Genomic DNA, 27,274 nt, shown 5'->3' on the forward strand with positions numbered 1-27,274 from the left:
GATCCACCCACCTCAGCCTCCCAAAGTGCTGGGATTATGGGTGTGGGCCACTACACCTGGCCTACTTATATCACATTTGTTAATGTCCCATTAGCCAAGGCAAGTCACAAGATCAAGCCCAGATTCAAAGGATGAAGACATAAACTTTATATCTTGATGGGAAGAGAGGCAAAGTCACAATGCAGGCCGGGTGCAGTGGCTCAAGCCTGTAATCCCAGCACTTTGGGAGGCTGAGACGGGTGGATCACGAGGTCAGAAGATCGAGACCATCCTGGCTAACATGGTGAAACCCCATGTTAATTCTCTACTAAAAATTACAAAAAACTAGCCGGGCGAGGTGGTGGGCGCCTGTAGTCCCAGCTACTCGGGAGGCTGAGGCAGGAGAATGGCGTAAACCCGGGAGGCGGAGCTTGCAGTGAGCTGAGATCCGGCCACTGCACTCCAGCCTGGGCGACAGAGCGAGACTCCGTCTCAAAAAAAAAAAAAAAAAAAAAAAAAAAAGTCACAATGCAAAAGAGCACACGTCAGGGAGGGGAGCATTTTCACAGCCGTGTGAACAATCTGCTATACTGGGCACCAGACATGTAAGCAGAGCTCAGTTCTGGAGGCTGGAAGGAATGCTTTCTTGGTGCTCAGGGCTCAGGATAGCAGGTTAAGATGCAAGCAAAACCATTATAATGCAAGGTCTGAATGCAGTAAGTGCCCCAACATAGGAGTTCAAATCAGACAGATCTTTTGCAGCTAATGAGGGGTGGAGGTCAGAATCTGTTCATACAGAGATGGGGAAAATGATATTCCAGGTAGAGGAAAGAGCAAAGTTGGAAAAACCAAGGCATGTTTGGGAAATCCAAACTTATCTAATATATCTGGTGTGTGGTCATCAAGGGGGACTGCAGGGCATAAAACTAGAAAGATAAGCTGGTGTCCAATGTGGGTGAGCTTGTGTTTGAACTTCATTCTGTAGGCAATGGGGAGCCACTGAATAGTTCTCAGGTGACAAGTGAGAAGAACCGTATTGTAAGAAGACTCCTTGGCCTGTATTCTATAGGATGGCTTGGGGTGGGAAGCAAGAAGAGGAGAGGTGATCACAGGTAATGAAGGGACTAGGGGACGTCTAGGCAATGGGGTTGGCCAGGGGCAGCACGAGTACAAAGTATCTGGACAGATCCTGATGAGTGACTGCAAATGGGGCATGAAGAGCTGTCAAGGTTGGTTCTGAAGTTGCCAGGCTCACTGCCCAGAGGATTACAGAGAGGAGGAGATTCACTTACAAAGCAAGGGAGTCTGAGCAAGAACAGGTGTGAAAGGAACCTAAGGATGTGGGGACTGTATGGGACATCCGGGTGGTGTCCAACCAAGATCCAACATCATGCTAAGGAAGGAGGAAGAAGAGAAAGGAGAGGAGACTTTGTCAGAGCAACACTGAACACAGGGTTTCAAGGTGGTTGACAGTCAAGTATCAGACATGGCCAAATGATTAAGGAAGAAGAAAGATGAGTAGAGGCCAACCAGCTGACTTGACAATAAGGAGGTCACAGGTGACTTCCTAGGAGAGCACAGGAGGCTGAAGTCTCCAGGCTTTCTTTTTTCTTTTTCTTTTTTTTTTTTTTTTTTGAGACAGAGTCTTGCTCTGTCGCCCAGGCTGGAGTGCAGTGGCACGATCTCATCTCACTGCAAGCTCTGCCTCCCGGGTTCACGCCATTCTCCTGCCTCCGCCTCCCAAGTAGCTGCGACTATAGGCACCCACCACCACACCCGGCTAATATTTTTATATTTTTAGTAGAGACGAGGTTTCACCATGTTAGCCAGATGGTCTCAATCTCCTGACCTCGTGATCTGCCCGCCTCGGCCTCCCGAAGTGCCCAGGTTTTATCTATCTATCTATCTATCTATCTATCTATCTATCTATCTATCTATCATTTATTTATTTATTTATTTGAGACAGAGTCTCTCTCTGTCCCCACGCTAGAGTGCAGTGGTGTGATCTCAGCTCACTGCAACCTCCACCTCCTGGGTTCAAGGTTATCCTGCCTCAGCCTCCCGAGTAGCTGGGACTACAGGTTCATGCCACCACTCCCAGCTAATTTTTGTATTTTTAGTAGAGACGGGATTTCACCATGTTGGCCAGGATGGTCCCCATCTCCTGACCTCATGATCCCCCCTCCTCAACCTCCCCCTAAACTGCTAGGATTAGAGGCGTGAGCCACCACGCCTGGCCCCCAGGCTTTATTTTTGTTTGTTTGTCTCACTCTGTCACTCAGGCTGGAGTGCAGTGGTGGGATCTCAGCTCATTGCAACCTCCGCCTCCTGCCTCACGTGGTGCTCCCGCCTCAGCCTCTCAAGTAGCCGGGACTACAGGCACATACCACTACACCCAGGTAATTTTTGTGGGTGTTTTTTTGTGGGTTTAATTTTTGTGGGTTTATTTTTTTTTTTTTTTGTAGGGATGGGGTTTTGCCATGTAACCCAGGCTGGTCCAAGCTTTATTTTTCATATTTATTTTTAATTTAATTTTTTCTGTATGGAATGCTTCACGAATTTCCATGTCATCCTTGTGTAGGGCCCACGCTAATCTTCCCTGTACCATTGCAATTTTAGTATATGTGCTGCTGCAGCGATCACTGAAGTCCCCAGGCATTGAGGAGGGAGCAACAAGCATCCTGCTCTCTGGGATTCAAGGTTGGAGAGAACCCCTGGACTTACATGACCCTGGTGCTAGCCTCTCTCTCCACTTCACAACCACTGGAGTGAATGAAATGTTAAAAATAAACACTGCTGTTCCTTTCCACCCTAAAGAAGAGAGGCACGCTAGACTCTCCCTGCTGCTCTCCCTGTCTCTCTGGCCTGCTGGCTAAAGATCAGGCACTGCCAGGCAGACAGGCGCTGGCGGGACAGGCGGCTGTTTACTTGCTAGTAGAGCACTGCTGTGTTTTCACAGCTCAGAATAGCTCTATAGCCACCCCCAGGCCTGGGGACCTAGGAGCCTCACTGTTTATTTTCATGACAATTCTGGGCCTCACCTCTTCCCTTCTCTGAGTCAAGGTCCTTATTTGAGAACTCTCAGAGGGGGTAAGGTGTGGGTTAAAGGGTCCAAGACTACTAATTTCCTAATTATCTTTCCCAGCTGGCTCTGCAAGAGGGAAGAACTAATAACTGACTGTACAACACTGGCATTTTGGTTGGGATGGAATTTCCTCTGCTTTTAAAGAAAGAGTTGATTAAAGGACTGCATGGCCAGAGCCAGGGGCAAGAAAACGTGGGAATGAAAGCGGGTAGAAGGGATGACTCCAATCTGGACTGCGACAGGTTCTGTGTGGGGAGCTTTCATAGAGAATTGTGGGGGCTTCTCTGACTCATGGTGCCCCTCAGGTCAGGCTGGGTTCTGGCTGCCCTGGTGTTTAGAAGGTATTCAGGAGTAGGGGGAAGACTACCTTCACGGAATACTCTTTTGAACTCTGAATCTTTTTAATAATGTGAGTGTGTATTACTTTTGAAAATATTTTAGGCTCACTCCTATAATCCCAGAACTTTGGGGGGCCGAGGCAGGTAGATCACCTGAGGTCGGGAGTTCGAGACCAGCCTGGCCAATATGGTGAAACCCCATCCTTACTAAAAAAAAAAAAAAGCAAAAATTAGTCGGGCCATGGTGGCATGTGCCTGTAGTCCCAGCTACTCGAGTGGCTGAGGCACAAGAATCGCTTGAACCCAGAAGGAGGAGGTTCCAGTGAGCCAAGATCGTGCCCCTGCACTCCAGCCTGGGCAACAGAGTGAGACCCTATCTCAAAAAACAAAAAAGAAAAAGGCCAGGCATGGTGACTCACACCTGTAATCCCAGCACTTTGGGATGCCAAGGTGGATGGATCATCTGAGCTCAGGAGTTCGAGAACAAGCCAGGCAACGTGGTGAAACCCCATCTCTACTAAAAATGCAAAAAGTTAGCCGGGCATGGTGGCATGTGCCTGTAATCCTAACTACTCGGGAGGCTGAAGCAGGAGAGTTGCTTGAACCCAGGAGTCGGAAGTTGCAGCAAGCGGAGATCGCACCATGGCACTCAAGCCTGGGCAATAGAGTGAGACCCTCTCTCAAAAAAAAAAATAATAATTTTTAAAATAGACCACGTTTATCTTTTTCTTCTGACAATCATTAATCATTTACTTCTGTTAGATAATTCAAAGCCAGGCACCACTTCATTGGAGTTATGTTCAAAGGACTGCCACTGCTTAGAATATCAAAGCTGAAAGGAGGGTGAGGGTCCCTGGGTCTCATTTTACAGTTGACAAAAGCAAAACCCAGAGACTCCAGTGACTTGGCCAAGGTTGCACAGCTCTTTAATTTTATTTATTTTATTTTTAAAACCCAGTGATGCCCATGGCGGGGTTACGGTTTCCTGGGCTGCCTGCTGGAGGCTTGGGAGTGTTTCTGAGAGTCTCCCAAGGAGAAGGAAGAAGCACCTTCTGCCCCCTGCCCACCTCCTACCCACCAACCCCCACCTCTCTCCCGTCCACAACCAGGCTGAGCAACAGCTGGGCAATTGATGACTTGGTTTCTTTCCCTCCTTCTTTAGTCGGTCTCAGTTCTTCCAAAGAATCCTTGAATTGAAGCAAGGAGGGACAGCGGTTTGGGCTTAGCTCAAGTCACACTTTCCTTCTCTCCTCAAATAGCCCTTCTTTGCCTCTGGCATACAGACCAGGACCAAGGGGAGCCTTTTAAAAATAGTCCTGACCACACTTTTGCAGGTTTGCTTCCCTTGCCTCTGCCTCTGTAGTGCGCCATCAACAAAGTTTAACTCCTGGCAGGAAGGATGAAATTTGACAGCAAGAATGTTTCTTAACTTCTTTCCCTTGCCTCTGCCTCTGTAGTGCGCCATCAACAAAGTTTAACTCCTGGCAGGATGGATGAAATTTGACAGCAAAAATGTTTTCTAACTGCAAAGGTGGTTTGGCACTGCAAAGGGTTGATGAAGAATGGGAGAAGAGGTTGGGCGTGGTGGCTCAAGCCTGTAATCCCAGCACTTTGGGAGGCTGAGGCAGGTGGATCACTTGAGGTCAGAAGTTTGAGACCAGCCTGGCCAACATGGTGAAACCCTGTCTTTACTAAAAACCCAAAAAATCAGCCGGGCGTGATGACATGCGCCTGTAATTTCAGTTACTTGGGAGGCTGAGGCAGGAGAATTTCTTGAGCCTGGGAGGCGGAGGTTGCATTGAGCTGAGATCACGCCACTGCACTCCAGCCTGGGCAACAGAGCAAGACTCTGTCTCAAAAACAAACAAACAAACAACAACAAAACAGAAAAGTCTGCCATCTGTTTGTGAGGGAACTAGTTAAATGTTCGTGGAAACAGGTTACTTCCTGGAGGGAACAACAGCTTCTTTTGGGGAAGGCGGCTAAGGAAGAGGGAGGTGAAGAAGAGGAAGGGCAGTTCGTGCTTCCCATGAAGGTTCTGGTGACTCATTTGATCTTGGAAGAAGGCAGGCCATGGGATGGCAGGAGGAAGGTGTCTAGTGGGGAGTTCCGAACTGTTTACAATGCAGCAAACGCCTTCAGGTTTTCTTCTGTGGACAAAATGTGCAACCCATCCTGAGACACGCTCCATGCTTCCCCTACCTGGTCAACAGATGCACAGTTCAAGGTCCTGAAGCTGAACTTTCTCACTGTGCCAGAGAGAAGCCAGCCCTTTGCACTGGCGAACAATGATTAACCCACCTCTCCCTCCAGCTGTTTTTCTCAACATGTTTTTCTAAAACATAAACTGGGTCACTCACTTAGAAGGTGACAGCAGTTGATCTGGCCAGTTTCCCATGTCTACTGTGAAACACTTCCTCCATTGATCACTTGGTAGGGGAAAAAAAAAAAAGCATACAAAAGAAAAGTAATTAAAAACAAAAATAAAACTGTACATTTTGCAGTTTGGGCTGTAGCCCTGCTGCTCGGACAAAACTGTGAACCGGAGCTAGGTTTTGAATCCCATCTACAGTAATGCAGACAACACCCATTCTAGGCCAGGGGCTCATGCCTATAATCCCAACACTTTGGGAGGCTGACACAGGAGCACACTTGAGCCTAGGAGTTACAGACCAGCCTAGGCAACAAAGCCAGACCCTGTTTCTACAAAAAATACAAAAAATTCCCCGGGCGTGGTGGCACGGGCCTATAGTCCCAGGTACTGGGGAAACTGAGCTCGGAGGATCACTTGAGACCCAGGAGGTTCTCAAGTGGCTGCAGTGAGCATTGATGGGACGACTGCATTCCAGCCTGGGCAACAGAGTGAGACCCTGTCTCAAAAAAAAAAAAAAAAAAAAGACCCATCGTAGGAAGATAACTGAGTAAAGAAAAGGTGGCTCCTCTCTCAACACAATCCAGAGCCCCCACCTAGAATAGAAGATTCGGCTTCAGGTAAAATCAGACTTTCTTTTTGGTAGTAAATGCAATTTTTGGATGAGGTGTGTGGTAAGTTACAGCTCCTCTTCCCTCTTTGCTTTCTCGTCTGCAAATAAAGTTGTTCGAGTGAATGAGTCAACCTTGCCCTGGGAGAAGCTGCCAGGGCCCTGGGCCCAGCTGCACTTATTTATCAGCCGACCAGACTGTACTTCCTGGCATCCTTCCTTCATGTTCTTCTCAAGATCCAAAGCCTCTGGATTTCTAGCTGTCGGGAAAACGCCTAAGGAGCGGCTTGCTTGGGTTCCTACCAAAGAGGAGTCCGAATGACTTTCCATCCTCATTCCTTCCCCAACTTGGCTGGCCATGTCCCTAGAGGGTATTAACGAACCTTCTCTACTGAGGACAAAATAATAGGGAACTCACTGATATTTCTACAAAGGAAATCAAAATATGTCACCCCAAACTATGACTCCCAATATAATAAGTACTTTTTTTATTCGTTTGTTTGAGACAGGGTCTTGCTCTGTTGCCCAGCAGGAGTGCAGTGGCATGATCACGACTCACTGTACCTCCCAGGTTCAAGTGATCCTCCCACCTCAGCCTCCCGAGTACCGGGATTACAGGTGCCCACCACCTCGCTGGGCTAATTTTTTTTTTTGGCGGGGGGGGACAGAGTCTCGTTCTGTTGCCCAGGCTAGGGTGCAGTGATATGATCTCAGCTCACTGCAACTTCCACCTCCTGGGTTCAAGCGATTCTCCTGCCTCAGCCTCTTGAGTAGCTGGGATTACAGGCATGTGCCACCACGCCCGGCTAATTTTTGTATTTTTAGTAGAGATGGAGTTTCACCATGTTGGTCAGGCTGGTCTCGAACACTCGACCTCAGGTGATCCAACCGCCTCAGCCTCCCAAAGTGCTTGGATTACAGGCGTGAGCCACTACACCTGGCCAATTATTGTATTTTTTATAGAGATGGGGTTTCACCATGTTGGCCAGGCTGGTCTCAAATTCCTAAGCTCAAGTGATCCGCCAACCTCAGCCTCTCAAAGTGCTGGGCTTATAGGTGCGAGCCATTGCACCAGGCCATGACTATATTAAATAAAAAACCCTTGAGAGGTTTTTTTTACCCCTGGGAGCCTGGAAGAGATTTTTTCCCCCCTATCTTTTGCCTATAAAGATAGGACTGGCCAGGCATGGTGACTCATACTTGTAATCCCAGCACTTTGGGAGGCCAAGGCAGGTTAATCACCTGAGGTCAGAAGTTCAAAACCAGCCTGGCCAACATGGCAAAACCCCATCTCTACTAAAAATACAAAAATTAGCTGAGCCTGGTGACACACGCCTATAATTCCAGCTACTTGGGGGGATGAGGCACAAGAACCGGTGGAACCCAGGAGGTGGAGGTTGCAGTGAGCTGAGATCATCCCATTGCACTCCAGTCTGGGCAACAAGTGTGATACTCTGTCTCAAAAAAAAGAAAATAGGACTGACTTACAAGAACAATTGTTCTTCTCCTCCTTCCTTTATCCCATTATCCATTACAGGAAAGAAGACCAAAAATGTAGCCATAAAAAGAGTCTCAACATGACCCTTTTTCAAGATAATGACTGTCTCTGAGGACCATTTAAAATCCAGGGAGAACTATTTACAAGTTAATTTTTGTTCCTCGATCCAATCATTCTCCCTCTGCCCTTCGATAGAATTCCTCTTCTCCCCCTTCCCATGACCTGTTTTTAACAGAATCCAAGCCACCCATTCTTTCTGTAACTTCAAGATGGTGGATGAGCTTCCATACCTCACTGGGAAGTTGGAGCTTCATTCTTAAGCCTCCCATGTATACATGTTACACACATTTGCATTCCTTTTCTCCTATTAATCAATCTGCCTTATGTCAGTGACTTTTGGCGGACTTGTAGCTTGTCACTTACATAAGGATCCTCCAGTTTACATAGTTTTGTAAATGTCAGGCCACCCTGTCCCACTAGACCACCAAAGTCCTGGAAGAGAGCTAGGATTTAACTTTTTTTTTTTTTTTTTTTTTTTGAGATGGAGTCTCGCTCTGTCGCCCAGACTGGAGAGCAGTGGCTGGATCTTGGCTCACTGCCAGCTCCGCCTCCCAGGTTCACACCATTCTCCTGCCTCAGCCTCCTGAGTAGCTGGGACTACAGGCGCCGGCCACCTCGCCCGGCTAGTTTTTTTTTTTTTTGTATTTTTTAGTAGAGATGGGGTTTCACTGTGTTAGCCAGGATGGTCTCGATCTCCTGACCTCGTGATCCACCCGTCTCGGCCTCCCAAAGTGCTGGGATTACAGGCTTGAGCCACCGCGCCCGGTAACTTTTTTTTTTTTTTCTTGAGACAGTCTCGCTCTGTCACTGAGGCTGGAGTGCAGTGGCAAGATCTCCACTCACTGCCACCTCCACCTCCCTGGTTTAAGTGATTCTCCTGCTTCAGCCTCCCGAGTAGCTAGGACTACAGGTGCCCCCCACCATACCCAGCTAATTTTTGTATTTTTAGTAGAGACGGGGTTTTACCGTATTGGCCAGGCTGGTCTTGAACTCCTGACCTCAGGTGATCTGCCCACCTCGGCCTCCCAAAGTGCTGGGATTACAGGTGTGAGCCACTATGCCCGGCCTGGCTTTTAACTTTTAATTCCTCAGAGAGCCAGGCACGGTGCTTTGCTCAGGAAGCGTTGGTTGAATTAAACCAGAGCACTTCTTGAAAAGGGAAAAGAACAGGAGTTAGAGGGAGATGGCGGGAACCCCTCTCTGGAGATGGTTCTTTAAATGAGTGGATTCTGCAGGGCGCTGTTGCTCATACCTGTAATCCCAGCATTTTGGGAGGCCAAAGCAGGAGGATCACCTGAGGCCAGGAGTTCGAGACCAGTCTGGGCAACATACAGAGACCACCCCCCCCATCTCCACAACAAATAAAAACTTAGCCAGGTTTGGTGGTGTGGGCCTATAGTCCCAGCTTCCCAGAGGCTGAGGCAAGAGGATACCTTAAGCCCAGGAGATTGAGGCTGCAGTGAGCTGTGATGGTGCCACCGCACTACAGCCTGGGCAACAGAGTGAGACCCCATCTCAAATAAATAAACAGATAAACAAGTGGATTCTCAGCAAAACTTCTAGCCACTCACCTCATATATCCACAAGACCTTTGAGAATCCACAGTGTCTTGATGCAGTCAGTTTTCTAACAAGCTTGGGCTTCGCCTGTTTTCCCACAGATAAAAACATGCTGGAGGAAGCAGAAAGGGGCTGGCAGGTGGAAAGGTGAGGACTAACTCATCATGTCAAGACTATGAGGTTGCTCTGATCTAGAGGGTCCCCCTGCCTGGTGGCCAACGGCCAGGAAGACTCCCACTGCCCCTGGATGCCCAGAGTGGGATGTCAGCTCCATCACTTATCAACTCCTCATCTATAGGGGCATTCTCCCTGAGGCTTCTCAGAAAATAGGGCCCTCCATTTGCTCCCCATGTGCTGAGCACATGATGATAGAACCCCTCCCGACTCAGAGACCCTGGCTCCTAGCTGCCCTGCCATGACCCAGACGGTGGCCTTTGTATATTTTTTTAGACTCACCTTGACTCACCTCAGACCATAGAAACTCTCATCCCAGAGGTCACTGCAATAGTTACTCCACAACAGAGGCTTATCTGGGTAGAGGGAGGCTCCCTACCTATGGCCCAGCAGCCCTGACAGTGCAGATCACATATACCCCATGCCCCAGCACTGCCTACCACGCATGGGCTTACTTTGTACCCACCCACAGTTACCACCACATTACCTGCTCTCCAAGGTTAGGCGTGGCAGGAGAAGGTTGCTTGGACCAGCAGAAACTATGCAGTCAAGGGCAATTGGAGTCAGCATGGGCTGGGTGGGAGCCCTTGGTGGGGTGGGGAGGAGACTCCAGGTCATACCTCCTGGAGGATGTTTTAATCATTTCCAGCATGGAATGCTGTCAACTTTTGCCACAGATTCATTAGCTCTGAGTTTCTTTTCTCTGTCCCCAGCTACCCCTTACATGTCAATATGGACTTAATGATGGGAAACTCAGGCAAGTTTTTAAACATTTTATTCCCCCGGCTCTTATCCTCAAAAATGCATGAATTTGGAGGCAGTGGCTCATGCCTGTAATGCCAACACTTTGCGAGGGTGAGGTGGGAAGATCACTTGAAGCCAGGAATTTGAGACCAGCCTGGGCAGCATAGTGAGACCCTGTTTCTACAAAAATAAATAAATAATTAAATAATAATATTGATATGAAGCATGATTAAATAGCTGTATTTTTAAAAATGCATGAATTCGTTACCTGATTCATTCCCTGGTTCCTCTCATAGTCCTCTGTGACCTCAGTGGGAGGGTTTTGGTCTCTCTACTATTTGTAGGCTGATATACAGTACACACACACACACACACACACACACACACACACACAGTGTATCTTGAGCTTTCTTTTGTGTATCTACACACACACACATATATATAAGAAAGCTCAAAACATAGAAGCCCTTTTTCAAAAATAACTGAAAGTTTCAAACAAAGTCTTTAAGTCTCCAGTTACCAATTTGCTGGTATTCTTATTTAGAACCATATGTTCATCATATTGTTGCACAGGAAGACTATACATTCATTCTTTTACTTAAACGTATGAGTTAAAACACTTGGCCAGGCATGGTGGTTCACACCTGTAATCCCAGAGCTTTGGGAGGCCAAGACTGGCAGATCGCTTGAGCTCAGGAATTGAAGACCAGCCTGGGCAACATGGAAAAACCTCATCTCTACAAAAGATAGAAAAATTAGCCAGGCATGATGGTGTGTGCCTGTGGTCCCAGCTATGCAGGAGGCTGAGGCAGGAGGATCACATGAGCCCAAGAGGTTGAGGCTGCAGTGAGCCGTGATTATGCCACTGCACTCCAGCCTGGGAGACAGAGTGAGAACCTGTCTCAAAAAAAAAAAAAGAGAGAAATTTTAAAAAAGAAAACAACACCAAGGGCTGTAACTTTAAGATCGTTAAATGAACTAATCACTGCATTAAAAAATGATTACTTTATGATCCTAAGAGATCTGAGGCCAATACCAGGAAGGGGGTTGATTTCCCAAACCAGAGGCAGACCCTAGACTCTAACACAGTTAAGGAAAGGCCAGCAAGATGACAGTCCCCAGTACAATAGAAGTTACTGTATTTTATTTGTTGTTTTTCTTTTGTTTTGTTTTTTTAGAGATTGGGGTATTGCTCGATTGCCCAGGCTGGAGTGCAGTGGTGGGACAATAGCTCACTGCAGCCTCCAGTTCCTGGGCTCAAGCAATCCTCCTGCCTCAGCCTCCTGAATAGCTGGGACTACAAGAGTACACCACCACACACACCAAAACAATTTTTTAAATGTTTGTGTAGAGATGGGGGTCTTGCTTTGTTGCCCAGGCTGGTCTCCAACTCCTGGCTTCAAGGGATCCTCCCACCTCAGCCTCCCAAATTGCTGAGATTACAGATGTGAGCCACCACAACCAGCTAGAACTTACTAATTTTAAAATTAAGAACTTAAAACTTGAGCAGCTAGAGCACCAAGATTTTTCTTTGTCCCCAAATAAGTACAGTTGCAGGCACAGAAAATCTGACATCTTTGCAAGAATCATCGTGGATGTAGACTCTGTCCTGTGTCTCTGGCCTGGTTTCGGGGACCAGGAGGGCAGCCCCTTGCACTGCCAAGAAGCATGCCAAAGTTAATCATTGGCCCTGCTGAGTACATGGCCGATCAGGCTGTTTTTGTGTGCCTGTTTTTCTATTTTACGTAAATCACCCTGAACACGTTCGCATCAACCTACTGGTGATGCACCTTTGATCAATACATTTTAGACAAAAGTGGTTTTTGAGTCCAAAGATCAGGGCTGGGTTGACCTGAATACTGGATACAGGGCATATAAAACAGGGGCAAGGCACAGACTGATAGCAGAGCAATCACCACCAAGCCTGGAATAACTGCAAGGGCTCTGCTGAGGTGCCAAGGGAAACGAGGATGGAGGAAGGAATGAATGTTCTCCATGACTTTGGGATCCAGTCAACACACTACCTCCAGGTGAATTACCAAGACTCCCAGGACTGGTTCATCTTGGTGTCCGTGATTGCAGACCTCAGGAATGCCTTCTACGTCCTCTTCCCCATCTGGTTCCATCTTCAGGAAGCTGTGGGCATTAAACTCCTCTGGGTAGCGGTGATTGGAGACTGGCTCAACCTCGTCTTTAAGTGGTAAGAACCATATAGAGAGGAGATCGGCAAGAAAAAGAGGCTGGCATTCGCTCTGGAAATATCTGTCCATCAGAAGTTGCTTTCCCCCAGGCTATTCAGGAAGCCACGGGCTACTCATCCTCCCAACCCTTCTCTCTGACTTTGGATCATCTACATAAAGGGGGAAGACAGAAAAAAATCCTACCAGTGAGTTGAAAATACAGGAAATAGGCTATTTCATATGGGTTAAAGGGTAGGACAGTTGAATTTCGTGAAAAGTCTGAATTATATAGGCTTTGAGCAAAGAGTTTTCTTAGTGTGAAGCAGAAGAGGTAACATAAAGAAAGATGTATGGGGCCAGGCATGGTGGCTCACACCTGTAATCCCAGCACTTTGGGATGCCGAGGTGGGCGAATCGCTCCTGGGCGAACTCAGGAGTTCAAGACCAGCCTGGGCAACACAAGGATACTCCATCTCTACAAAAACATTACGAAAATTAGCTGGGCGTGGTGGCGTGCACCTGTAGTCCCAGCTACTCAGGCGGCTGAGGTGAGAGGCGGAGGAGGTTGCAGTGAGTTGAGATCGTGCCACTGCATTCCAGCCTGGGCAACAGAGTAAGACCCTGTCTCAAAAAAAAAAAAAAGATGATGTATGCTGTATGAAAAAAGGAAACAGATGATTCAACAGCCTGTTTTGTGGGGTAATGAAAAGTCACCCTGGGAACCGGGCTCCAGCCCTCGTTCTACCACCCACCAACTACATGTCCTTGGCAAGTCATATCAATTATCTGAGTTTCTGTTTTATAATCTACAAATAGGTTATCTCTGGCAGCTTAATAATAATCAGGGTTAACATTTACTAAACAGTACATGCCAGGCCATGTGCTATGTGCTTTTCTGTGAGGTAGTTACTGCTATTTACAGAAATAGTAGATGCAGAGACCAAGGTGCTGAGTTAAATGATGAGGCCAACGAGGTTAGTACATGCTGAGCCAGGACGGAAGCCCAGGCAGGCAGGCTGGCTTCCGCAGCAATGCTCTTAAGAACTATGTTACATCCAGTGCTGATAAACTGACTCTTTGTGGGGGGGAAAAAGCCCTGAGTTTAGCATTTGCCAGTTTTCTACCACATAAACACTCCCATTATGGCTTCTTTCTTTCTTTTCTTTTCTCTTCTCTTTTCTTTCTCTCTCTCTGTCTTTCTCTCTCTCTCTCTCTCTCTTTCTGCCTTTCTCTCTCTCTCTCTCCCTCCCTCCCTCCCTCTCTCTCTCTCTCTCTCTTTCATTTGTTTGAGACGGAGTCTTGCAGTATCACCCGGCTGGAGTGCAATGGCGTGATCTCAGCTCACTGCAACCTCTGCCATTCGGGTTCAAGTGAGTCTCCTGCCTCAGCCTCCTGAGTAGCTGGGATTACAGGCGCCCGCCACCATGCCCGGCTAATTTTTTTGTATTTTTAGTAGAGACGGGGTTTCACGATATTGACCAGGCTGGTCTCAAACTCCTGACCTCATGATTCGCCTGCCTTGGCCTCCCCAAGTGCTAGGATTACAGGCGTGAGCCACCACACCCAGCCACATGATTCTAAAAAATAAGAAGATGAAGTGTTATTCCAAACATCTGATCTCCATTGAAGAACCATGCAATCTCTCTGGGTTGGTAGAGGTCAGAGTTAGTGGCTCTCCCCGATTTCTGTGAGAAATCACTATTCCACCGTCACAAGGGATAAAAGGCATCCTGACTGACAGTTGACACCTATTTCCACAATGAAAGATACATCTAGTGCTTTTAAAGGGGAAGTGGTTTGTCTGAGACACTCTGTTTCAAAGCAGAGAGGATTCCGAAGCTATATACATCCTTACAGAGAGCAATTCTGATGGAAATGCAGGCCATGTTTCCTGGGGGAGCTCGTCCTAGGGGCTGGAGTACATTCTCTGATGTCAGAGGAAATGCAAGATTCCTTGAGGCCTGAGGGAACCCATGGTATATGCAAGTCCAAGTTTCAAACTCTAGTTCCATATGCATTCTTCCAGGACACATACTGCTTGAGGTTAAAAAAAAAATTAAAAAAAAAAAAAAAGGCCGGGCGCGGTGGCTCAAGCCTGTAATCCCAGCACTTTGGGAGGCCGAGGCGGGCGGATCACAAGGTCAGGAGATCGAGACCACAGTGAAACCCCGTCTCTACTAAAAAAATACAAAAAATTAGCCGGGCGCGGTGGCGGGCGCCTGTAGTCCCAGCTACTCAGGAGGCTGAGGCAGGAGAATGGCGGGAACCCGGGAGGCGGAGCTTGCAGTGAGCCGAGATCGCGCCACTGCACTCCAGCCTGGGCAACAGCGTGAGACTCCGTCTCAAAAAAAAAAAAAAAAAAAAAAAAAAAAAAAAAAAAAGTCACATAGCTGCCATTATATGGATTTCAGGATTTTTTTTTTTTTTTTTTTTTTTGACATGGAGTCTCGCTCTGTCGCCCAGCCTGTAGTGCAGTGGCATAATCTTGGTTTACTGCAACCTCCGCCTCCCAGGTTCAAGTGATTCTCCTGCCTTAGCCTCCTGAGTAGCTGGGATTAAAGTCACGCACCACCACACCTGGCTAATTCTTTATATTTTTTGGTAGAAACAGTGTTTCACCATGTTGGCCGGGCTGGTCTGAAACTCCTGACCTCATGCGATCCGCCCTCCTCGGCCTCCCAAAGTGCTGGGATTACAGATGTGAGCCACCACACCTGCCCGGAGTTCAGAATCTTGGGCTTCATTATTTGTGTTTAAATAGATCATACAGTCAGGCGCAGTGGCTCATGCCTGTAATCCCAGTACTTTGGGAGGCCAAGGTGGGAGCACTGCCTGAGTTCAGGAGATGGAGACCAGCCTGGGCAACATGGTGAAACCCCATCTCTACTAAAAATACAAAAACTAGCTAGGTGTGATGGCACACACCTGTAGTCCCAGCTATTCAGGAGGCTGAGGTGGGAGGAGCCCAGGAGGTAGAGGTTGCAATGAGCTGAGATTGCGCCACTGCACTCCAGACTGGGTTACTGAGCCAGATCCTGTCTCAAAAAAAAAAAAAAAAAAAAGAAGGAAGGAAGGAAAGAAAGAAAGAACAAAAGAGAGAGAGGAAGGAAGGAAGGAAGGAAGGAAGGAAGGAAGGAAGGAAGGAAGGAAGGAAGGAAGGAAGGAAGGAAGGAAGGAAGGAAGGAAGGAAGGAAGGAAGGAAGGCAGGCAGGCAGGCAGGCAGGCAGGCAGGCAGGCAGGAAATACATTCAAACGAACAGTTCAAAATGAAGTTACATACATAAGGATGTGTCGTGAAACATCTCCCTCTCACACTTCTCCCCAGCCACCCAGTTCTCCCTTCTAGAGGCAACATGTGAAATCCTTCTCAAGCTACAATCTTCTTGAAGGTGTGGGCTTTGGGCAAAAGCGTTCATTCAGTAACCCCAGAAACTCGTTCTGTTTCTCCATAGGATTCTCTTTGGACAGCGTCCATACTGGTGGGTTTTGGACACCAACTACTACGGCAACACTTCTGTGCCCCTGATAAAGCAGTTCCCTGTCACCTGTGAGACTGGACCAGGTAATCATCCCAGCCCCTGTAGAGATAGAAGCTGGTGGACCTCGTTCATCTGTTATGGATGAAACTGACCTTGAGGGCACATGAGGAAAGCCATTCCTTTGTACTTTTGTCATGCTCTTCAATTGGCACAAATTAATTCACTTCAGCAATGCTTTCCTGAATAGCACAGTAGTATTGGAAATCTGCCTGTTACAGAACCTGGGTGGAGTCCAGAGAGGTACAGGCACCCACGGGCAAAGGCTCATGAGAGTCACTGCCCTGCAGCGCTGTGTCCTGAGAAAGGAGGGGGCAGAAGCCTGAGCTCCTGGGGGTCCTTCCCAATGGCCCGGCCCACTGGATGTGCCCTCCTGAGCTGACCGTCCAATCCCTCGCGTACCTACATTTTATTAGTTACAGCCAGATGGGTACTGTCAAATCAAATGATAGATTTTATTTTCAGTATGTAATAGGAAGCCCCCTGCCTCGCCCTAAAGTCTCAGCTACCCTCTGAGACTAGTACCCTCTAAGGTACTAGCATCCCTTCCTCAGAGACCCTTTCCTGACCCCAAAACTAGGGAAGGTCCCTTAGTTATTCGCTCTCACAGACCATTCATTCACCTCAGAGCATTCACTCATTCAGCTGTTACTTACCAAGCACCTACTGGGAGCTCTACGCTGTTCTATGTGCTAGGGATACCTCACAGACACAAAGATCCCTGCCCTTGTGGAGCTGAAATCTGAATAGAGGAGGTGAAATATACAAAAATTGTAATAAATAAGTAAACTAGACCAGGCGTGGTGGTTCATGCCTGTAATCCCAGCACTTTCGGAGGCCAAGGTGGGTAGATCACCTGAGGTCGGGAGTTCAAGACCAGCCTGGCCAACATTGTAAAATCCTGTCTCTACTAAAAATGCAAAAATTGGGCCGGGCGCGGTGGCTCAAGCCTGTAATCCCAGCACTTTGGGAGGCCGAGATGGGCGGATCACGAGGTCAGGAGATCGAGAACATCCTGGCTAACACGGTGAAACTCGTCTCTACTAAAAAATACAAAAACCTAGCCGGGCGAGGTGGCAGGCGCCTGTAGTCCCAGCTACTCGGGGGGCTGAGGCAGGAGAATGGCGTAAACCCAGGAGGCGGAGCTTGCAGTGAGCCAAGATCGCGCCACTGCACTCCAGCCTGGGCGACAGAGTGAGACTCCGTCTCAAAAAAAAAAAAAAAAAAAAAAAAAAAAAAAATTGATCGGGCGTGATGGCACATGCCTATAGTCTCAGCTACCTGGGAGGCTGAGGCAGGATAATTGCTTGAACCTGGGAGGCAGAGGTTGCAGTGAACCAAGATCGGGCCACTGCCCTCCAGCCTGAGTACAGAAGGAGACTCTATCTCAAGAAAAAAGTAAACTATTAATATGTAGGATAGGCCAGGCACAGTGGCTCACACCTGTATTCCCTGCACTTTGGGAGGCTGAGGCCGGTGGATCACCTGAGGTGAGGAGTTCAAGACCAGCCTGGCCAATATGGTGAAACCTCGTCACTAATAAAAAAAAATACAAAAACTTAGCCGGGCGTGGTGGCAGGCACCTGTAATCCCAGCTACCGAGGAGGCTGTGGCAGGAGAATCACTTCAACCCGGGAGGCAGAGGTTGCAGTGAGCCAAAATCGTGCCACTGCACTCCAGCCTGGGCAACAGAGAAAGATTCTGTCTTAAAAAAAAAAAAAAAAAAAAAAGTTCAAATGAATTATCCAAGGTATATAATTAGTTACAGGGAAGAAGAAGGGAGGGAGGAAGAGAGGCAGAAAGGAAGGGAGGAATGGAGGAAGGGAGGGAGGGAGGGAGGAAAGAAAGCCTTTATTTATCTATGGGGTTCCCTGGAAAGCAGGCTGAAATGGAGGTTCACATGCAGGAGTTTAGATACTCTGAGGAAATATATTTGTAGAAGGGAAGGAACAAGAACAGGGCAGAAGGAGAGGTCCAGTTGTGATTCTGCCTCATCCAACTCCACAGGGAGCTCTGAAGCTGGGGATGGCTCCTCAGAGTTGGCCCCAGTTGGGTCAAGGGAATCAGATCCCGGGGAGAGCGTAACCTTGACCAAGGCGACTCTGTTTAGCCCAGGGCAATGCCCGGAGAAGGCTGAGAGCAGAGAGCCATCTGCCATCACACTCTCAACAGCTACGAAATAAGTCCTGCAGTTCAGGAGGGAGGTCTGGGCGGCACATCTCAGGACCCTCTGTCTCTCAGGGTAGAGGAATTAAGAATGGGATGGGAACCAGACTGGGCATGGTGGCTCACACCTATAATCCCAACACTTTGGGAGGCCAAGGGTGGGAGGATTGCTTGAGCCCAGGTGTTCAAAACCAGCCTGGGCAAACAAACAAACAAACAAAACACATTTTAAAAATTTGCTGGGTGTGGTGGTGTGCACCTGTGGTCCCAACTACTCAAGGGGCTGAGGCAGGAGGATTGCTTGAGTCCAGGAGGTCAAGGCTGCAGTAAGCTATGATCATGGCACTGCACTGCAGCCTAGGAGACAGAGCAAGACCCCATCTCTAAAAAACAAACAAACAAACAAAAAACGGAACCGGTTGCAGGCAGGGTTAGATAGCGTGGTCAGAGTAGGACTCACTGAGAATGTGAGATCTCAGTCAAGTCTTAAAGGATGTGAGGGAGTAAGTTTCTGGCAGAAGAGCTATGAAGGGCTGTCTGGCCAGAGAGGATCGCCATGCAAAAGCCCTGAGGTGGGAACGTGCTTGGTGTGTTTAAAGGAAAGCAATGAGGCCAGTGTAGCCAGAAGAGTGTGCAAGGTGAGAAGGAACAGAAGATGTGGAGGGCAGATCAGTTTGTAATTGTACGCCCAGTATACTGATTCTTTGTGTAATCTCCAGACTGCATTTAACTGCAAGAGCAGGGATCCTCTCTGGTTTTGCTCACCATTGTATTCCCAGAGCCTTGCACAATGCTTGGTGCATAGTAGATGGAAATTTGTTAAATAAATGACTTATGGATAACGAATAGATGGGAAGATGGGTGGATGGATGGGGGATAAACAGATGTATGAATGGGTAGACGGGTGGATAGGGGGATGGCTGGGTAGATGATGCACTGTCTCCCAGATGAGGACTTTTTCACCTGTACTCATTCTCTTTCCTGCCCTTTAGGGAGCCCCTCTGGCCATGCCATGGGTACAGCAGGTGTATACTACGTGATGGTCACATCTACTCTTTCCATCTTTCGGGGAAAGAAAAAGCCGACCTACAGATTTCGGTAAGAACTCACCACTGGGGTGTAGGTGGTGGAGGGCAGGAGGCAGCTCTCTCTGTAGCTGACACACCACGTGTTCTTCCTCACATACCCCTAGCCCACTCCCACACCTGGGCAGGCACTGATTAAGAGTTGTGGCAGTTTGGATAAGGGTAAAACTCAGAGTCACGGAATGTTTGGGCTGAAAGGGATCCAGTAGTGCAATCCCTTGTTTTACAGATAAGGAAACAAGGCCCAACACCACGAAGGGACTTATAAAAATCAGGTAGTGAGGTAGCAGTAGGGCTTAAATAAAAACCCATGTCTGTACCAACCACAGAGTCGCCCACTCAGGTTAAAATAACCAGAGAAACAGAAGATATTCCTATTACAGAGAATTCCGGGTGTGCAGCCACAGTGCAAATCCTTTTTATTTTTGTTTTTGAAACGGGGTCTCGTCTGTCATCCAGGCTGAAGTGCAGTGAAACGGTAACGGCTCGCTGCAACCTCTACCTCCCAGGCTCAAGCGATCCTCCCACCTCAGCCGTCTGAGTAGCTGGGACCACAGGCCACACACCACATCCAGCTAATTTCTCATATCTTTTTGTAGAGACAGGGTTCTGCAATATTGCCCAGGCTCAGGCTGGTCTTGATCTCAAGCAATTGGCTTGCCTCAGCCTCCTAAAATATTGGGATTACAGGCGTGAGCCATGGTGCCAGCCCATGCAAATCCTTAATTATCAAATAGATAAAACAGGGAGGTTAAAATTCATATATACAAGGGTTCACCACTTGCCACAGGCATCTTTCTTTTTTTTTTTTTTTTTTGAGACGGAGTCTCGCTCTGTCGCCTAGGCTGGAGTGCAGTGGCGCAATCTCGCCCCACTGCAACTTCTGCTTCCTGGGTTCAAGCTATTCTTCTGCCTCAGCTTCTCGAGTAGCTGGGACTACAGGCTCGTGCCACCACACCCGGCTAATTTTTGTATTTTTAGTAGAGATGGGGTTTCACCATATTGACCAGGCTGGTCTCAAACTCCTGACCTAGTGATCCGCCCACCTCAGCCTCCCAAAGTGTTAGGATTACAGGCGTGAGCCACCATGCCCGGCCTACTTTTTATTATTATTATTATTATTTTTGAGATGGAGTTTCGCTCTTGTTGCCCAGGCTAGAGTGCAATGGTGCGATCTCGGTTCACTGCAACCTCCACCTCCTGGGTTCAAGCAATTCTCCTGCCTCAGCCTCTCAAGTAGCTGGGATTATAGGCATGCACCACCACACCCGGCTAATTTTGTAATTTTTTTTTTTTTTTTTTTTAAGTAGAGAAGGGGTTTCACCTGTTGATCAGGCTGGTCTCAAACTCCTGACCTCAAGTGATCCACCCACCTCGGCCTCCCAAAGTGCTGGGATTACAAGCGTGAGCCACCGTGCCTGGTCAATTTTGATTTTTTTTTTTAAAGATACAGGGGTCTTGCTATGTTGCCTAAACTGGTCTTGAACTCCTGGCCTCAAGTGATCCTCTCACCTTGGCCTCCCAAAGTATTGGGATTACAGGTAAGAGCCACTGCACCCAGCCCCCAACAGGCATCTTTGGGCTTTTGAGTACCGGCTTTAATTTACAAAAATTCCACTGAGAGCACCTAAGTTTGCTAGGCTCCAACATTCCTGCCGGGGCTGTTTTCTTTTCTGAAGGATCTGCACCTGTGTTCTGTTATGGTTGCCTCTTCCGTTGCAGGTGCTTGAATGTCATTTTGTGGTTGGGATTCTGGGCTGTGCAGCTGAACGTCTGTCTGTCACGAATCTACCTTGCTGCTCATTTTCCTCATCAAGTTGTTGCCGGAGTCCTGTCAGGTATGGGCTGATTGGACTCCCTTCCTCCTCCCCCCAACCCCATTCCATTTCTCCCCCTAACGAGGACAAAATCCCAGCATTCCAGCCACATCCTGTGTGTAATCGGTACTGTGAGCATTTCTGTGGGTTCAAAGTCAAGAATGAGCAAGTTGAAATGATTAATTTCTGTAGGAGTGCCCAGATCCATAGAATGAATTGTGTAGAAGTTACCATGCATCAAATTAACTAACCAAATTGAATTAGCTTGAAATCTCGGAGCTTTTTACAATCTTTATTTCTTACTCATCTTCAACAGGCCCTAATTTACTTTTCAGGGAATCTGCCAAATTTAACAAATTAACACGGTGTCCTAGGAAAGCTCTTTATTTAAATACATTCATTTGCAAACCTAATAGATAACTGCAGTTGATCTCTTTTATAGGTTCAGAGTTTTGAATATCTGTGTTTTCTTAGATCCAGTTAACAAGGGTAAGACAAGATTTAGGTTAAACATAAGAAAGATTTTGTGGGAGGCACTACAATATAAGACCTTAACAAAACTGTGGAATTTCTCCCCTGGAGATTTGTAAGAACAGAACACAGCAGCATTCAAAGAAGAATGTTGAGAACAAAGGAGATGATGGTTTCATGGTAATCACAAAAGTAACACAGCATTTAGTAGTGGGTTCTATGTTTGAGGAAGAACCTGGAAGCCATATCACATGAAAAACCTGGGAATGTTTAGGTTAGAGAGAATAACTGTCCAAATGTGTGACAGAGGGACTAGATTCATCATTTACTAACTCCTGCAGAAAGAACTGAGAAAATAGACAGTATTAGAGGGGGACCAGTTTCACACAGACAAGGAAGAACTATTCAGCAATCAATTCCATTCAAATATAAAATGGACTGTTCTAGTGGGGGTGAGCTCCCTACCTCTAAGGGTACTCAAGTAGAGATAGGAGGACCTCCTGGTAGGAAATTTGCGTATGGGGGGAGAATGTACGTGATATGGCACCTCCATCTGAAAGAGTCTATGTTGAGGGCAGACTGGAGTCACACATGCGAATAAGCCAGGCGACCCTCCAATCTGCCATCTGTGATTTAATTCCACAGTCACAGAACGGATGGCATGTCACCCACTGCTCCAAACCCACCTCTAGCAAAGGTCCCAGATCCTTCCTATCTCTCACAGTAATTCTTTCTTCCACTCAGGCATTGCTGTTGCAGAAACTTTCAGCCACATCCACAGCATCTATAATGCCAGTCTCAAGAAATATTTTCTCATTACCTTCTTCCTGTTCAGCTTCGCCATCGGATTTTATCTGCTGCTCAAGGGACTGGGTGTAGACCTCCTATGGACTCTGGAGAAAGCCCAGAGGTGGTGCGAGCGGCCAGAATGGGTCCACATTGACACCACGCCCTTTGCCAGCCTCCTCAAGAACCTGGGCACCCTCTTTGGCCTGGGGCTGGCTCTCAACTCCAGCATGTACAGGGAAAGCTGCAAGGGGAAACTCGGCAAGTGGCTCCCATTCCGCCTCAGCTCTATTGTAGCCTCCCTCATCCTCCTGCACCTCTTTGACTCCTTGAAACCCCCGTCCCAAGTCGAGCTGGTCTTCTACGTCTTGTCCTTCTGCAAGAGTGCGGTAGTGCCCCTGGCATCCGTCAGTGTCATCCCCTACTGCCTCGCCCAGATCCTGGGCCAGCCACACAAGAAGTCATTGTAAGGGATGTGGAGTCTTCAGTATTTCAAGTCAACAACTGTGCCAGGGATTGAGGGGGACTAGTATTTGAAGCAATGGGTGCTGGTATTTGGAGCAAGTGACATGCCATCCATTCTGCCATTGTGAAATTAAATCACAGATGGCAGATTGGAGGGTCGCCTGGCTTATTCCTATGTGTGACTCCAGCCTGCCCTCAGCGTAGACTCTCTCAGATGGAGGTGCCATATCACATACACCCTCCCAGCATAAGCAAGTTTCCTGCTAGGAGGTCCTCCTCTCTCTACTTGAATACTCTCACAGGTAGGGAGCTCACTCCCACTGGAACAGCCCATTTTATCTTTGAATGGTCTTCTGCCAGCCCATTTTGAGGCCGGAGGTGCTGTCGGCTCAGGTGGTCCTCTTTTACAATCCTAATCATATTGGGTGACGTTTTTGAAAAGCTAATGAAAAGCTATTGAGAAAGACCTGATGCTAGAAGTTGGGTTGTTCTGGATTTTCCCCTGAAGACTGACTGACTTGTTCTTCTGTCAGATATACAAAAGTAAGACTTCCAGGTAGGGTCAGATCACAAGCCCAGGCTGGAGATCCTAACTGAGAATTTTCTACCCGTGTTCATCCTTACCAAGAAAAGGAGAAAGGAGCTCTGAATCTGATAAGAAAAAAAGGCTACATAAGGAGGAGTTTTTAGTATGTAGCGTATCATGCAAGTGCTATGCCAAGCCATGTCTAAATGGCTTTAATTATATAATAATGCACTCTCAGTAATGGGGGACCAGCGTGAGTATAATTAATAGGTGGTTAGTGGGGTAATTCTGCTTCTAGTATTTTTTACCGTGCATACATGGTCTTTGTATTTCCTTGGATTTCTGAATGGCTGCAGTGACCCAGATATTGCACTAGGTCCGAACATTCAGGTATAGCTGACATCTCCTCTATCACATTACATCATCCTCCTTATAACCCCCAGCTCTGCTTTTTCCAGATTTTTCCACTGGCTCCACATCCACCCCACTGGATCTTCAGATGGCTAGAGGGCAACTCTGGTGGTGCTTTTGTATGTTTCAATTAGGCTCTGAAATCTTGGGCAGAATGACAAGGGTAGGGCCAGGATTTCTCTCTCAGAGGTCACTCCAGTGTTTCTTTTGATTCCCAGAGGGTAAATATGACTCCTTTCTCTATCCCAAGCCAACCAAGAGCACATTCTTAAAGGAAAAGTCAACGCTTTCTCTATTTTTTTTTTTTTTGAGACAGGGTCTCACTACATTGCCCAGGCTGCTCTTGAATTCCTGGGCTCAAGCAATCCTCCCACCATACCGCAGCCTCCTGCATAGCTGGGACTACAGGTGCAAGCCACTATGTCCAGCTAGCCATCCTTGCCTGTTTTTCTTTTCTTTTCTTTTGAGACGGAGTCTTACTCTATCACCCAGGCTGGAGTGCAGTGGCACGATCTTGGCTCACTGCAACCTCTTCCTCCTGGTTCAAGCAATTCTCATGTCTCAGCCTCCTCAGTAGCTAGGACTACCGGCGCGCACCATCATGCCAGGCTAATTTTTATATTTTTAGAAGAGATGAGATTTCATCATGTTGGCCAGGCTGGTCTCAAACTCCTGACCTCAAGTGATCCATCTGCCTCGGCCTCCCAAGGTGCTATGATTACAGGCATGAGCCACTGCGCCCGGCCCTCCTTGCCTGTTTTTCAGTCTCAGCTGATTTGCAGAGTATTTCTTCCCCACACCGCCCCCCACCAAAAAAAAAAGCTGAAGCCTATTTATTTGAAAGTCCTTGTTTTTGCTACTAATTATATAGTATACAATACATTATCATTCAAAACAACCATCCTGCTTATAACATCTTTGAAAAGAAAAATATATATGTGCAGTATTTTATTAAAGCAACATTTTATTTAAGAATGAAGTCTTGTTAATTACTATATTTTAGATGCAATGTGATCTGAAGTTTCTAATTCTGGCCCAACTAAATTTCTAGCTCTGTTTCCCTAAACGAATAATTTGGTTTCTCTGTGCCTGCATTTTCCCTTTGGAGAAGAAAAGTGCTCTATCTTGAGTTGACCAAGAGTCCCATTAGGGATAGGGAGACTTATAAAGCATCCACAGGGGCAAAGGCAGAGTCGAGCACATAAACGAAGGCCCAAAATCAGCAAAGAACCAGAAAGATTCAGAGTTGGCCAAGACTGAACATTGGCTACCAGAGCACAAGTCAGCATGAGTTGCTCTATGGCATCAAATTGCAACTTGAGAGTAGATGGGCAGGGTCACTATCAAACTAAGCAATCAGGGCACACAAGTTGCAGTAACACAAGACTAGGCCAGCTCTGGCATCCAGTAACTCACTGTCAGCAAGATTTTGGGTTATAGTTCAAGAAAGTCTAAACAGAGTCAGTCACACCACCAAGGAATGCTCAAGGGAGCTATTGCAGGTTTCTCTGCTAAGATTATTTCATCCTGGGTGCAGGGTTCTACCTCCAAAGACCTCAAATCATCACCGTATCCCTGGATTTCCTGAGGGTGAGATCTGCTATTTCACATCAGAACTCTGGAGTCTGTATATTCAGGGAAGATTGCATTCTCCTACTGGATTTGGGCTCTTAGAGGGCATTGTGGGAACTAGGCCCCTCACAGAATCAAACGGTCCCATCCAGGGAGAAAGAAATAGTCTTTTTTTTTTTTTTATAGAGATGGGGGGTCTCACTATGTTGCCCAGGCTGGTCTTGAACTCCTGGGTTCAAGTGATCCTCCTGCCTCAGCCTCCCAAAGTGCTGGGATTCCAGCGTGAGCCACTGCACTTGGCCAGAAATGGTTTTTATCTGTCTGAACTGAACCCTACTGCTGAGGCACAGCCCCAACCTTGATAATCTATTTGCTCCCAAGGACCAAGTCCAAGATCCTTATAAGAGAGGTCTGCCAGAAAGTAAATACTGCCCCCACTCCCTGAAGTTTATGAGGTTGATAAGGAAACATAACAGATAAAGTTTATTGAGTGCTAACTTTATGCCAGACTCTGTTCTATGTACTTTGTTTATACAATTAACTCGCTTGGTTCTCCCAGCATCTCTGTGATTTGGCTACTGTCATTTATCCTCATATTACAAATAGGTCTGGAGGGGTTAGGCATCTTGTCCAGAATGGTGGAAATAGGTTAAGGATCAGGCAGTCTGGGCTGAGCATGGTGGCTCACACCTGCAATCCCAGCACTTTGGGAGGCTGAGGTGGCAGATCGCCTGAGGTCAGGAGTTCGAGACTAGTCTGGGCAACATGGTGAGACCCCATCTCTACCAAAAACACAAAACATTAGCCAAGCGTGGTGATGCATGCCTGTGGTCCCAACTACTCAGGTGGCTGAGGTGGGAGGATCCACTGAGCTCAGGAGGCAAAGGTTGTAGTGAGCCGAGATTATGCCACTGCACTCCAGCCTGGGTGACAGAGTGAGACCCTGTCTCAGAAAAAAAAAAAAAAGAAGAAGAAGCAGGCAGTCTGGGCGGGGCGCTGTGGCTCAAGCCTGTAATCCCAGATACAAAATAATCATTTTGTAATATAGCCGGCTTATTTTATTTATTTATTTATTTATTTATTTATTTATTTATTTATTTATTTTGAGATGGAGTCTCGCTCATCTCCCAGGCTGGAGTGCAGTGGCATGATCTCGGCTCACTGCAAGCTCTGCCTCCCGGGTTCACGCCATTCTCCTGCCTCAGCCTCCCGAGTAGCTGGGACTACAGGCGTCCACCACCATGCCCGGCTAGTTTTTTGTATTTTTAGTAGAGACGGGTTTCACCGTGTTAGCCAGGATGGTCTCGACCTCCTGACCTCGTGATCCACCCCTCTCAGCCTCCCAAAGTGCTGGAAATACAGGCGTGAGCCACCGTGCCCGGCCTATAGCTGGCTTATTAGACAGAACAATTTGATCACTCATCTATTCCCCAAGTTATAGATTTATGTCCACTTTAGAAATGGTTTGTGAGGCAAATTTAAGTGACTGATGACAGTTTTAAAGCAAGGTCCATGTCATGTTATGGCATAATTTGGTAGAATGTTCTAGCAGTGTATCAGTTTTCAGGTGGTAGGCTTGAGGATGATATAAACACACACACACACACACACACACACACACACACACACACACACACACACAATGCAATTCTATTAATGCCCAAGGAAAATAGACCCATTAAGGAAGTCCAACTTCTGCTGCCTGGACCAGTGCTGCCACAGCACACATAGACCAAAGGCTTAGGTTTTTGTGGTTCTGGAGTCTCTTCCTATTCTATTTCTATTCTATTCCATTCCATTCCATTCCATTCTAGATGGAGTGTCATTCTATTCTAGATGGA

At 47.3% G+C, this 27,274-nt stretch overlaps 1 protein-coding gene and 1 non-coding gene across 3 annotated transcripts; one reads left to right on the plus strand and one right to left on the minus strand.

The window, feature by feature from the left end:
- Positions 1-2,515: 2,515 nt before the first annotated feature.
- On the minus strand, positions 2,516-2,622 carry LOC112424990 (U6 spliceosomal RNA). The gene has a single exon (XR_003015962.1). It is a non-coding gene; the product is annotated as a U6 spliceosomal RNA (small nuclear RNA).
- Positions 2,623-12,294: 9,672 nt separating this feature from the next.
- On the plus strand, positions 12,295-26,003 carry G6PC1 (glucose-6-phosphatase catalytic subunit 1). Of its 2 annotated transcripts, XM_071083186.1 has the most exons (6): positions 12,295-12,618; positions 16,051-16,160; positions 17,455-17,460; positions 19,376-19,398; positions 21,108-21,223; positions 22,418-22,549. In XM_071083186.1, the coding sequence occupies exons 1-6, from the start codon at positions 12,389-12,391 to the stop codon at positions 22,461-22,463; spliced, it is 531 nt and encodes a 176-aa protein (XP_070939287.1). In that variant the 5' UTR covers positions 12,295-12,388; the 3' UTR covers positions 22,464-22,549. The 2 variants fall into 2 exon arrangements, with proteins under 2 accessions (XP_070939287.1, XP_011723334.2); XM_011725032.3 differs by lacking the exon at positions 17,455-17,460 and having other exon boundaries at positions 19,293-19,398; positions 22,418-26,003.
- The last annotated feature ends 1,271 nt before the right edge of the window (positions 26,004-27,274 follow it).

This window comes from Macaca nemestrina, chromosome 17, assembly GCF_043159975.1.
Source record: "Macaca nemestrina isolate mMacNem1 chromosome 17, mMacNem.hap1, whole genome shotgun sequence".
Taxonomy (NCBI): Eukaryota; Metazoa; Chordata; class Mammalia; order Primates; family Cercopithecidae; genus Macaca; species Macaca nemestrina.